This window comes from Schistocerca gregaria, chromosome 1 (assembly GCF_023897955.1).
Source record: "Schistocerca gregaria isolate iqSchGreg1 chromosome 1, iqSchGreg1.2, whole genome shotgun sequence".
NCBI lineage: Eukaryota > Metazoa > Arthropoda > Insecta > Orthoptera > Acrididae > Schistocerca > Schistocerca gregaria.
Window position 1 is genome coordinate 67,278,211 of NC_064920.1, and position 13,702 is coordinate 67,291,912.

General features: G+C 39.2%; 1 protein-coding gene across 2 annotated transcripts in view; it reads right to left on the reverse strand.

The window, feature by feature from the left end:
* Positions 1-13,702, reverse strand: part of LOC126330208 (cystathionine beta-synthase-like) — a 132,940-nt gene that overhangs the window by 25,604 nt on the left and 93,634 nt on the right. For both annotated transcript variants that reach the window (XM_049996343.1, XM_049996351.1), the window contains exon 8: positions 10,070-10,247. In XM_049996343.1, coding sequence (XP_049852300.1) covers positions 10,070-10,247 — 178 coding nt within the window. The remainder of the gene's footprint in view (positions 1-10,069; positions 10,248-13,702) is intronic.

Genomic DNA, 13,702 nt, shown 5'->3' on the forward strand with positions numbered 1-13,702 from the left:
AGAAAGCTTGTCTACAAAAATACTGTTCAAAGAGAATACAGGAGAGATTAAGCAAGGAAATATTGAATCTAGAACTATTTAATCTACATCACGGCAGTCACTAACACTATTCTGAAAAACATTTGAATAAGGTTAAATACTGAGAACAGGAGATTCCACAGAGCACCATCTTGAAAATTTTAAAGAACCAGCTCTCCATAGAGATCAGAGGGAAACTCTTAACAATACTTGACAAAAATACAAAAACATTCCTCTCATTTAGATTCTCTGGATATGTTAGAAGATGATCACACATACCACTGAATACCAGCACCAGCCAACATATTATTATTGTGAAGGAACACCTTTTAGCACTTCACATAAACCAGGTGATTGCAGCATATGTTTGTTATAAGATTACCCATATTATGAGTATGAATTAAATGAAATTCTTTAGCCCTAAAGCTTTAGCATCAACAAAGAGTAGAGCCTGACTGGACATTTCCTGCTAAGAAGAATCCACACAATAGCAAGAAAGTGGTAAGAGTTTCATCAATATCCACTGAAGTTCATGCAGTTGAGCACCCAGCAACAAGGAACATGAGACAGCAGACATCAGCACTTGTTCTGTGTTGTATGAAGGATACAGTCAGTTGTTATATAGCTATGTCTAGAGGTCTGTGCGGATGCAGATATATCCACGGATATCTGCCGTATTTGTTACTTGGCAGATAAAATCGTGACCGGCGTGGATATCCGCAGGTCATCTGCGGATAATGAGCAAGGCATTTGCCCAGTACGTATGTTGCCATGTTAGTTGAAAACTTCAAGTCTGTTGACATTCTTGGAATCTTGCAGGGCCCGGGTAGAGCGGATGTCTGTTGTCCTCAGCTCCTGGCTACGACCGACGTAGCTGTACCCAAGAGCCCTGCGCCTAATCCGTTTCCGCGACCGTGTCTTTTGTGTGGCGTGTGAAGTGCTCTCTGAGTGGCAAACCTGCTCATTGTCTACCAGACGGGTGCCCGTTGCAAATTTCCGCTGCCTTCAGTTAGTGCTTTGTAGTGACCGAGTGACAACGTGCATCGTAGGAAATATCAGTGAGAGCTCTTTCTTCAAATGAACACCATATCGATGGATACAATTTTGTGTAAGGTGACAAAAGGTGATTTTACATTGGTGAAGGAAAACAAACTGAAATCGCCAATCTGGAAAAAATTCGGATACGTATTTGATGGCAACGAAAAAATAAAAGATATAGTGGCTTGTTTTGCATGTAAAAAAGTATATTCCTACAGTGGACACAAAACTGGAACTTCAAAGTTGCTGAAACATTCGTGTGAGGCTGTTCAAAGTAGCATAATTACTTATTTAAATACCAAGAAAGACATGAAAGTTCCTGAAGTTCTTCCAAATTTGAAGACAGCCGCGACAGAAAAACTTATCAAGCTTGTCAGCAAAGACATTTTACCATTAGAAGTTGTGTGTGGATCTGGGTTTCTTGAGACGGCACAGTTTCTTATTGATGTGGGGGCCAAGTACGGTGCACTGAGTGCTAAGGAACTGCTACATCATCCAATCACCATATCCAGAAATTTGAAGGAAATGGCAGATCATCTGCATGAAACTGTCTCCGCAAAAGAGAAGAATATATTCAGAGATATAGGTGGAGCACTAACTGTCGATTTATGGACTGATTCGTACCGTAAAATAAACTATATGGGAGTGACTGCACATTATGTTAATTATGAAGAAGTGAAACTTGAGGATCGAGTGTTGTGCACCAGAAATTTTGAGAGTGAGATTAAAAAAAAAAAAGATACAGGAGAAAACATTAAACTGGAATTAATTAAGATACTATGGTCATTCGATTTATTCAGTGCTGTGAATAACATCGTGTTCGTTACGGATAGAGGTCCAAATATTGTGGCAGCACTTCCCCAATACAAGAGGCTCACGTGCTCAGCACACATTCTTTAATGGTGTGCTGGTGCACGCGACTCGACGAGACACGAATGATGAGAAGAGTGACGTGCACCGACTAATAAATTCCTGTCGAGCTATTACAACTTTCCTTAAAAGATCTGGTCTTCAGAATCGCCTTCAGGAGTCATTGAAAGGAGATATAGTCACATGATGGAACAGTAAATTGGATATATTTGAATCTTAAATTCACAATCGTTTGAAGTTCCGTCAATTTTGTCAGAGAAAAATCAAGATAATTTGATTGATTCTATAGACAAGAGGATGTTGGAAGATATAATAACCTTTCTGACACCATTTAAAATAGCTTCTTGTGATCTCAAAGCCTCCAAAACCCTACGCTTTATTTGTGTGTGTTGTGGAACTCAAAACTTCCCTCCTTCCTTGAAAAAAATGATGGCGATAGCCCATTTCTGATAGATTTAAAGAGTACAGCCAAATCTATTTTAATCAGCAAATGGGACATAACAGTAACCCATAAACTTGCAACTTTTTGAATCCAAAATATAAAAACCTAAAATTTCTTAGCAGAGCTGAAAAAGATGAAGTTGTAAAGGAAGCGAAATATTATGTTGCGCCACGATTAAAAGATGAGGAGGAAACAAAATCTGGAATTTCTGCAAAAAAACAGAAGTCTGACATACTTTTTAATTAATTTGAAGATTCCTCAGAAGATGAATCGACAAGAGATCTTGACTTTGCGTGAGATGAAATTCTCAGATATATGAATGATAAAGTCCAATTCTCAGAAGGCATCGACCTGACAGCTTGGTGGCATGGACGTCGGAACGTCTATCCGCGTCTTTCCAAACTCGCATACTTCATGCACTGCATTCCAGAGTCCAGCGCGCCATCTGAGAGGAGCTTCTCTACTGCGGGACAAATAATGCAGGACCGACGCACGTCTTTGAAGCCACAGACGATTGATGACATCATGTTCCAGCATAGTGATCTTCCAAAGTAAAAAGGTACTTGTACAGCTTCTCTTACTTCACTATATTTTTTGGGCTTCTCTGAATTGGTTACAATTTTTTTTCATCTGATTCTTTCTTTTACAGAATTTGAATCAGAAGCAAGCAGAAGATGAAAATATTTAATCTGAAGCCTGTGAGTAAGTTATGGGACAGTGGTTTTTATATACACATCTTGAAATCGTTTGCAGTTCCATTAAACTCTGAAAAAAAAAAAAAATATTTTTTTAACATTGACAGTATTAACTGCGAAGTCTACTGCAAATTTTGCCTTAGTAATTTAGACCAATGTTGAGGATGTTTTAAAGTGTGAAAAACTTTGTTTAGTTGAGAATGAAACAGACATTTCATTTATCGCTAGGTCTTAATTTGATAAATCAGCCAAAAGGTGAGGTTCGAGATTCCAATCGTATTTTTAGCTAAAGCTAAAGGAACTCCTAATTTTTATAACCACTGATTTGGTTGTCACTCTTCGGAAGCTGAGTTATTTCTTCCAGACAATGTCAATTATTGATGGCAGTTTAACTTTTTCACAGGTGTGCCAGCATTTTGCAGTGTAGGCCTAATACTGTAAAATTTTCACCTGGAAATGACGAAGACAGAATGCGTAAGCTATAATATAATCATCAGCTGACATGAATGGCTTCAAAATTTGACACATCCAAGCAGCGAGTACAAAAAGCTGTCGGTAAATGATGCAATGTGCTAGGAACAGTTTAAAAGCACTGCCATTTTCAGCTGCCTTGGCACAAGAGCAGCGAAATATAATTGTTTCTATACTTGTAATTTCATCATTTAGTACCATTACACCAAATTTTATTTTTTTAAATAGCGTTTCCAATCTCACGAGATCCGAGCCGCTACTGTGTGTGCTCTGGAGTGCCAATGCTTTCCTGTTTGGAATGGTCTGCTTTAGAATAGGTATAGAGCATTTCCTGTGATTTAAGAAGTCAAAAGTACTTAAGTTGTCACAGAAATGGCACCCTAACAGTAACCGTGTCATTACATAGCATAATTCTAAGTACTACTGTCTGTTACTATAAATTACTCATTCAAAACTTAAATATATGGAGATGCGGATAAGGAACTTGCAGATTCGGATTAATTGCTGCGGATGCAGTTGCAGATTAGGACCTTGTGGATGCGGTGCGGATGCGGACTGCACTTTTCTTATCCGCGCAGACCTCTAGCTATGCCTACAAAGACACAGCTTTGTTTTTAGACTGTCAGGTTTTTGCCATTAATATATATACAGTGTGCAGCTAATAACAACTCTGGCTATGTTTACCAGGACCAGAATGAAAAGTGGAGGAGAGGACTTCACCTACCATGCATTTACATCTACCTTTACATCTACATGATTTCTATTCAATTCACACTTAAGTGCTTAACAGAGGGTTCAGCGAACCACCATCAGACTATTTCCTCTGCCATTTCATTCCTGAACAGAGTTTGGGAAAAATGAGCACCTCAATCTTTCCATGTGAGCTCTGATTTCTCTTACTTTATTATGATGAACATATTTAGGTGGTTATCAACAAAAACAAAATATTTTTGCATTCCGGGGTGTGGGGGGGGGGGGGGGCGGGGAGGGGGGGGGGAGGAGTTGTTGATTGAAATTTTGTGAAAGGATCTCGCCACAAGAAAAAACAGCTTGTTTTAATGACTTATTACTCCAACTTTGGTGAAGGAATTTTGCGTAACCGCATTTAGTAACTCTGCTTTAGTAGCACTGTCATACATCACATCACTGTAGCTATTGTACAGTGAAGATAGTGATTGTGTCTTGGCTGCTGGTGTACTTTGCATATGAAAAGAATCTCTTTAGATTTTCTGCCAAAGTCTTTCATTATGAAAACTAGTAAAAGTATCTCACATTTCAGTCCACATTAAATTCTGAGCTTCTGTAAAGCATTACCAGTCTTGATGATTTGTGTTCTTATAAACTTGGCTCGCTTTTTCGTTGCGTTAGTGACACAATCACATTCAGTGCTAGTACTACAGATCCGAAGTTTCTTGAACTTTGTAAACAACAACTGTCACTGCCGTAGCAGCAACAGCAACAGAACAACTAAAACTGCAACAGAAGCAACAGCACAAAAAGTATGTTGCTATCCTGCAGCTCATGTGTCAGCAGCAGCTACATCACCAGTCAATGGTTAAGGCTATGGCCACTCCCCTGAGACTTCAGTGAGCAGGGAAGTATAGCTCTAACATTTTGATCAACACTGTATTGCTTAAAGCATTCAAGATAAGCAGGAAAATGATTTACTCCTATCTTCTAGCAGTTGTCTGTACAAAATGGTACAGGAATATTGATCACTCACACACTACAGTGATTTATCTTTCTCTGATCTGTGTGCTCTGATAACCGAATACTACAGCCACCAGATACACCATGTAGCAACTATACAACATTATTGATTAAAGATGTGGTTGTGTGCCTACCCCAACAGGAAAGTCAGGGCTACAACATTAGCCACATCTGATCGTAGCCTTAGTGGTGTTCTCAAGCACATCAATCATAATTACTCTATCTCAGCACTGACTAAACCTTTTTTTTAATAATAAATGAAGTAAGACATGTATCAGCGGCTTGGCTCACCTGTCCCGCAAAGGGTTCAGCTACTTGTTAAAAATAGTTCCTCTGCTTGGTAAATTACAACTTACATCTAAGTACAAAAATGATGAAAGAATTCATACTAACATTCTTAGTTGCAGAGGCACCTAACACTGTCAACACTTTTCGCTTAGACAGCTACACAGCATTTGGTTCCAAAATAATGGACTATGTAAACTAAGTGTCCAAAGCAGTGTCATTTATTGACCTTTATTCTTTCTGGTCTACCAACAAGATTTTAGAAGAATCACTTGGTTATGCAAACAACTTTACTGCTCACCTTATATCTATGAAGCCACTGACAATGCCAAAATTTTGCAGAGCTCACCTTCTACCATTTGCTGTTAATGACACTGTTCACATTGGGCCCACATGGTTTCAGGAACTAGAAGTGGTGTCCCCTGTATCAACCAGTAAATGAACGGTGCCAATGGTTGTCATTAAACAATCTAATAGGCTCATATGTACTTGTGGCATTTTTAAAATAACTCCAATGTTCAGTCAAATATTGATTTCTATCTTATACCAAGTCCAGAGGCTTAGTTAACAAATTTACTCAACAATGCACAATATTATTCAAAAATTGATTTGAAACATGTGTATCTACAACTCCAAACTAGATGAAGGAACAAAGCAGTTACTGGTTTTAAATACACTATTCATCATGGTTCAGTATAATTGCTTACCATTTAGGACAGTCATACTACAGGAATACAAGAGTAACTGGCTCACAGTATTCCACAGTGCTCTAACTACTTATCAGACAGTATCACATACTTCAAACACCCCAGTAACCTTGAATCTCTTTCCAAAAAGGCTCTCAGAATATGGCGTACATTTTCATTAGAAAATTGCAGCTTTTTGGTTCCAGCTTTAAATACATGGGGCATATTTCTAGCAGCAAAGGTATTATGCCCATGCAAGACCACATCGATGTGATGATAAACTTGCCAGCATGCACTAACATATTGATCTCGTCCTCCCCCAAGGCCAGCTACACACTTCTGTTCACATTAAACATACCAACGAACAACAGTACTTACATTTTGATAATTCCATCCTTACCATGTCAAACGTTCCCTCCCATACAGCCTCGGCATCCAAGGCAAATATATTTTTTCGAATGCCGACTCCTTACAGCAATACACCATCATTCTCACCTAAGCCTTCATTGCACCTAATCACCCCACAAGCCTCGTTAAAAAGCAGATTTTCCGGGCCATCACATCCAACCCTGGTACTGCTGATCCCTCCACAAAACCGCTTTGGAGCACACCACTGGTGACTCGGTATCGTCTTGGTCTTGAATGTGTTCATCAGCTACTCTGGCAGGGCCATGACTTCCTAAAATCACGCCCTGAAATGAGATCCGTTCTGTCTGAAATTTTGTTCACCACACCTAGAATAGCTTTCTGTTGCCCTCCCAGTCTCAGCAATATTTTTGTCAGACTCTATGCTCCTTCTGCATCCATCTGCCTACCCTATGTCTCCTACCACTGTGACCATCCCCACTGCAAGACTTGTCCTATGCACCGTCCTACCACCACCTATAATAGCCATGTAACTGTCAAAAGATATACTATCAAAGGGAGAGCCATCTGCTAAATGGCACATGTTATACACCAGCTATTATGTAAACATTGTTCAGCCTTCTACATCAGCATGACTACCACCAAATCATCAGTTGGGATGAATGGGCATAGGCATAGGGTATATACTGGCAACTCGCAATATCCTGTTGCAGAGCATGCTCTACAACATGATATTCGAGACCTCGGCACCTGTTTCACCACACGTGCCATCTGGATTCTTCCCACAGTCACAAGTTTCTCAGAACTCTGCAGATGGGAACTAGCCCTGCAACATGTCCTTGGTTCTCACCACTCACCTGGCCTTATTGTGTTAATTTCCTTCGTCTCAGCTTTTTTTCACTGCAGCTACTCTTTCCTTTAATGCGTTTTAGTTTTCTAAATCTTTCATTGTCTTTGCCATCTATTTTTCACTGCCCCCTCCCACCTCTGTTACGTACAATGCACTTAGCTTCTCGCTCTTATTAACCTGTGCACAATGTTTTAGTAGTTATCCCAGTCTTGCATATTACCCTGTCTTCCACCTTTAAGCTCTCAGGTTTTCAAATCTCATCCAATGCAGAACCCAACAATCAGTCTTTCCTTCTCACAACGCACGGTACATCTCCCATGACCTGTGGTTCTGGGTAACTTTCTGAAAATCTACCCAAAAGCTTCCAATCACAACAGACCTTTATGTGTGTTCTACCGCACTTGGTGAATAGATTTTTTATCTGTCCAATTAAATAAAAATATGGGATGGGGTGATTCTGTCCCACAAACTGTCAGGCAGATTTCCAAGATCAATTAACTTTGATTCTAAAATAGCAGGTGCCTGGTTCGTGCATCCACACTTGGCAATGATGGCAGGAATTTACATGCCTATATCGCAACTGGACATCCATTGAGTGGTGACAGGAGGACTTTTCAGATGAATTACATGTTATGCTCCACTGTACCCATGGTCATTGGCACATATGGCTCTGCAACAGTCATCATAAGGGTCCAGGCCAGAGGAGAGAGCATTATGACATGGGGAATGTTTTTGTGGCACTTCTTGGATGATGCCATTATTCTGGAAGGCACAATGGATCAACACAAGTATGCATCTATCCTTCGGAATCATGCTCACCCCTACATGCAACTTGGTTTTTCCTCAGTTCAATAGCATCCACCAGCAGGTCAATGAATGCAATGTGTCACACAGCTCGCAGTGCACAAGCATGGTTCAAAGAGCACCAGGCTCCCTTGATTTAAGCCCAACTGAGAATTTGTGAGATTATTTTGATCGAGTTGTTCATACCACGAAGGCTGTAAGCAGGATGATAACTGTGGCTCATTATCGGACTGTCTTGAGAACAAAACTAGACTGGAGCAAGGTAATGCACTATCCTCACTTATCTTCAGTCTCATCATGGAGAAAGCAGTAAGAGAAATCAAGCAAGCAACATCACAATAACCAACCACATATACTGGGCAATGCAGATGAGAGTTTTTAATATGGAAAAACAATGGTGAAATTGAAGTGCTGTTCAAGAAACTAAATGAAACCACTATGTTAGTTGGTATATAAAAATTAGTGAATAAATGACGAAATACATAACCAGACAAAGGGAAAAAATGGGTACAAAACAACATAATGATCTTCATACAGAAAACTACACTCTGAAGAACACACTGAACTTCAAATACCTTGGTGTAAATATAAATAGTCCAACAGATGTCAAATGCCAAATTATACTATGTAATGCAAACAAAGTTTACTTTTTGCTCCTGACAAGCAAAACTAAGCAGAAACTCTACAACACAATCACCAGACCAGTACTGCTATATGGAGTAAAATCATGGAGCATGAACAAAAGAGAAGGGCACTGACCCTCAGTATCTGAAAACAAAGTGTGCAGAAAAATTTTTTGGCCAGCATTTGAGCAGGCGACACAAAGATGGATTTGGAGATCCTACAATGAAATAGCTAAACTAGCCTACCAATTCTTGGAAGCAAACATCCGCAAAAAGAGCGGCTTGCAATGGACAAGCCATGTTGTCAGAATCAACTTTGACAGAACAGCCCCTCAAATATATGCCAGAAAGATGGATGACCAAGAAGTAGAGGCAAGATGAAACCGAGTGATAGGTGCCGCTGAATGGAAGGAAATGGCAAGAGACAGGAAGAACTAGAGGTAGATAGTATGACCGGCACAGAATGGTCATGTCCCAAAGAAGCAATGTAGTGACTGAGTTCACATCCAGTCTCACAACATGTATAGACACATAATTAGATGTGGAAAAATGACAAAGTACATTCTGAACATACAAAAATAAAAAATATAATCTTTTTACATATAATTTCTGTACTTTACCTCTCCTTTTTGAGTCCACCTATAGAAGCAGACAATTTACATTATTTGCAGATGCAAGATAAATGCCAATTTTTATGAGACCTGGACAGTAGTCCATCAATAATGTGTCTATGTATGTTGTCAAAACCCAATAACAAAAAATAAATAAAAATAAAAAATTCCACAGCAAGTATCAATATATATTCTTTTTCATCCTCATAATGTCATATTTAAGGAGGGTAATCTTGGTCAATATATCCATATCACAAGGAAACATCATACATGACAAATTGCTGGTAATTAATTATATTAAACTTTGTTACAACAATGGTCACACACAATATTTGCAATAACACAAGGAAGAAGTAACCAAATCAAAATATTCCATAAAAGATAATCCATCACACTTACAATTCATATCACACTTAAAATGCATAAAAACTAAATGGTATAGAAAACAGTTTGCTACCTAGTTTTTGAAAAATTTGTCAAGTCAAATTCATTGCAGATATTTAATCAGTTTGGTCTAGCCTCTAATACACCTTTATGTAATTTGCACAATATGTAAATACACAAAATATTTACACAGATGGAACTATTACAACTGCTTACCAATGTTGACTGGAGCCATCATCTTCAAAAAATTCTCTTGCCTGCATCCACTGGTCATTAACAAACTTTGTCATATAATTTCGTAGCCCATCAGGAAGTAGTACCACACACCGCTGGCCTTCCTTTAATGAAGCAGCAGCCTTCAGAGCCCCTGACATTGCTGAACCACTGCTCCCACCTACAGCAAATGAGTTTAGTACATTCAAATGATCAAATAAAATTGACTCTTAAGTGAAAAATTCATTGGTAAAAATGTGCCTTAAACAAGAGAGTATTCTACTAGACAAGTACAGTGTTTCCTTTCATCTACCAACACACTGTACAGTCAATTGTGGGGTGGATCTCTCATCTAATGTAGAATGTGAATCCTGATAAACTTGGTTATTTTTACATGCACAACTTAAAGTATCACAACAATGCAAAGTTGTTGATGGAATGTAAGTAATTTTCAAGATAAAAGTGTAACCTGCTTTACCTGCAACAGAGTTCATGTGATCATTCCATTTCATATCCCTATAAACTGTTACACCCAGGCATGGCTCACTTTAAGCCAGAAAGTGCCGGAATGCCATTCTAGCACCTACCAGCAAATTTTTGTTTTCAACTCAGTGGAATAAGTTGGAACAAGAGTTTTAAAACAGTAAACATGTATAGTATTCAATCACAATATAACCATAATTTTCCACTGTGTCAGCACCAGTGAATGGGTGACAAACGTGATGTGATGGGTGGAGCTATGGGGCAAGACACTTTGTGTGTGGGGGAGGGGGGAGGGGGGGGGGCAGTGAACCCCGGATAAGTTGAGCTCTACTACAAAGTTGTGATTGGTACATATCGCATATCACCTTTTGTTTATGACTGCCAGCAACTTCAGCAATCTAGCAGCATGGTGATGTCTCATGTTACATGTGTCAATGAGAAATAAATAACATGAGGAGTGTTTGAACATGAGCATCTGTATAATGTGCATGCTTCTTCCATGTTGTAATTTATGCCATAGCTGCTGATCAACTGTGCATACGGCATACACATGGTTGAGCCAATATGTAAGCTTCATTCTGCCATATCCCTTTGCCCATGGTGCTCACGACATTTTCGTCTCTTCTTGCCCTGCATCCCCTGTTAGAACATAGGTCAACACTCAACATATCTTGGATTACCTATACAGTACAGCGGAGCTATGTGCTAGGGCTATCTTTATCTCGAAATGCAAAACGGACGTATGTTATACAGGTATATACCATTAAGTTTGTCTGTACATGTCTGTCTGTACCAACATATCTCCCAAATGAAGTGTCCAATTTTAATGCAGTTTTAATTAATATTGGACAGCTGCAGTACACCTGTTTGAATGTTGCAGCTGGCAACAATGGGAAATATGGTGTCACAATCAGAAGACTACTGACTTATGCCACTATGTATGGAGCAGAACTAGGGAGCAAAGTGACACTGCTATGGGGAATAATGGTAGCAGCTTCTGTTTATATTAAAGTTTATGGCTTTATTGTTTTGATTACAAAAACTTATGTTTTAAAAACCTAAATTTCATAACAGTATTTTCAAACAATGATTTCTCATTGTACTTTTTGTCACAAGTTTTCAAAAATCAAAACTTGTGATTTTTGTGGCTTGGAGGGGGGGAAGGAGGAGCAGAATGGGGAGAGGGGGTGTGATGGTTTGGTTGGAGTGGTGCATTCCAGGACCTAAAATTTTAGAAATTTTGTGCTATACCCAGATTTGTATGAGTTGACTTCTTCCAGCTGTGACACATTGACATTGTAGTAATACAACAATACAGGTTTTATTTTCCTTTTGTAAAGGGCTCAATTTTATATTGCTGAACCTTTAAAGTGAGCTGCCTATATTTGCACCTCTTTGAATCCTGATCACGAAGGGACTGAATATTTGTGCGACTTTTTTCAGACAGTATTTCACTACAGACAACAAATCATCTGTAAAAAGTCTGAAGTTAACTGCTAATACCATCTACTAGGTCTTAATATACATGAACAGCTGGAGTCCCAACACACACTCCTGCGGAATGCATTTCAGAAGTCAAGAATTGTTGCATCCACTAACTGCCTTGATCCATGGCTTACATGATGTCATGTTAGACAAGTGAGAGTTGGATTTGTGAGACTGATGTTACAGAACCCATACTGTTTGGTATGGAGGAGGACATTCTGTTTAATGTAACTCAGTCTCTTTGAGCTCAGAATATTTTTTAAGATTCTACAACACACAGATGTCAAAGATATAAGATGATAGTTTGGTGGCTTACATTTATTAGCCTTCTTGTGTGTGACTTGGGCTTTTTTCCAACCAACTGATACAGTTTTTTGTTTGACGGCTCTATGGTATATTATCGTTAATAGAGAGGTGACTCAGCCACAAATTCTGTATTGTGTGTGATGGGGAGTCAAGCTAAACACACAGTTTCATTCAATTTTAGTTTTACCAATTGCTTTTCAATGCCATTAAAATTAATATCTTTATAAGATATCTTTGCAGTGGTGCAATAATTAAAAAAGGGTGGTGGTCTTCTTGGATTTTCTGTTTGTATAGAAACATTTGAAAATTGAGTTCATCATTTCTGTTTTTGTTTTTGTACCACCAGTTTCAGTTCTAGTGTCATCCGTGAGTGTCTGAACATTACAAATGTGTTTAATTTAGCATTCCTCTGCCTACAACCCCATGCTTTGTTTTACATCTATTGTGCAGTAACCACTGTATCTTTAGAAGTGTTTCTACAGAGACTGTATACCATAGACAGTAACTGCTTTCATGAATTGTTCTACTAGCTACATATACATCCAATGCTTGGTCAACTATTCTTTTAATTTTTGACCACAGTTCCTCCACACGCTCCTGCACAGAACTGAATGCTTCAACTTGCTACAATGGTGTTTAGAATAGTCAACTAGGTCAGTTTCACATTTTCCAATTTATTTCTATTATATTATTGAAATGGATGTCTCCTGTTGTGAATTTACATCTAATCAAATAACCTCACAACCCGAATTATCCCACCAGCCACAAATGAGTGTCCCCTTTGTCACCCAGAACCACCTCAGACTGGAACAACTGAACCACATCCCTCACCAGGGCTTTGATTACCTATCATCGTGCTCTGAAATGAGAGACATCCTACCGTGATACTTCCCACCCCCCCCCTAGTGTTCCATCGCTTACCCAACCTTCACAGTGTCCTAATCCACCTCTATGCCACTCCCTATTCCAACCCCTTGCCACAAGAATCATATTCCTGTGGAGAACCCAGGTGCAAAACCTGCCCAATCCACCCACCCAGCACTTCCTGTTAGAGATTTATCCTACCTCATCAGGGGCCAGGATACCTGTGAAAGCAGCCATGTCATTTTCCAGCTCTGAAGCAATCATTGCACGGCTTTTTATATTGATATGACTACCAACTAGCTATCCACCAGGATGAACGACCTCTGCCAAACTGTTGCCAAGAGCTAACTAGAACACCCTGTAGCACAACATGCAGCTGAATACAACACACTTGATTTCTATGGCTGCTTCACTACCTGAGTCATCTGGATTCTTCCCTCCACCACCAGCTTTTCTGTACTGGACAGATGGGAATTATCCTTACATCACATTATCTGC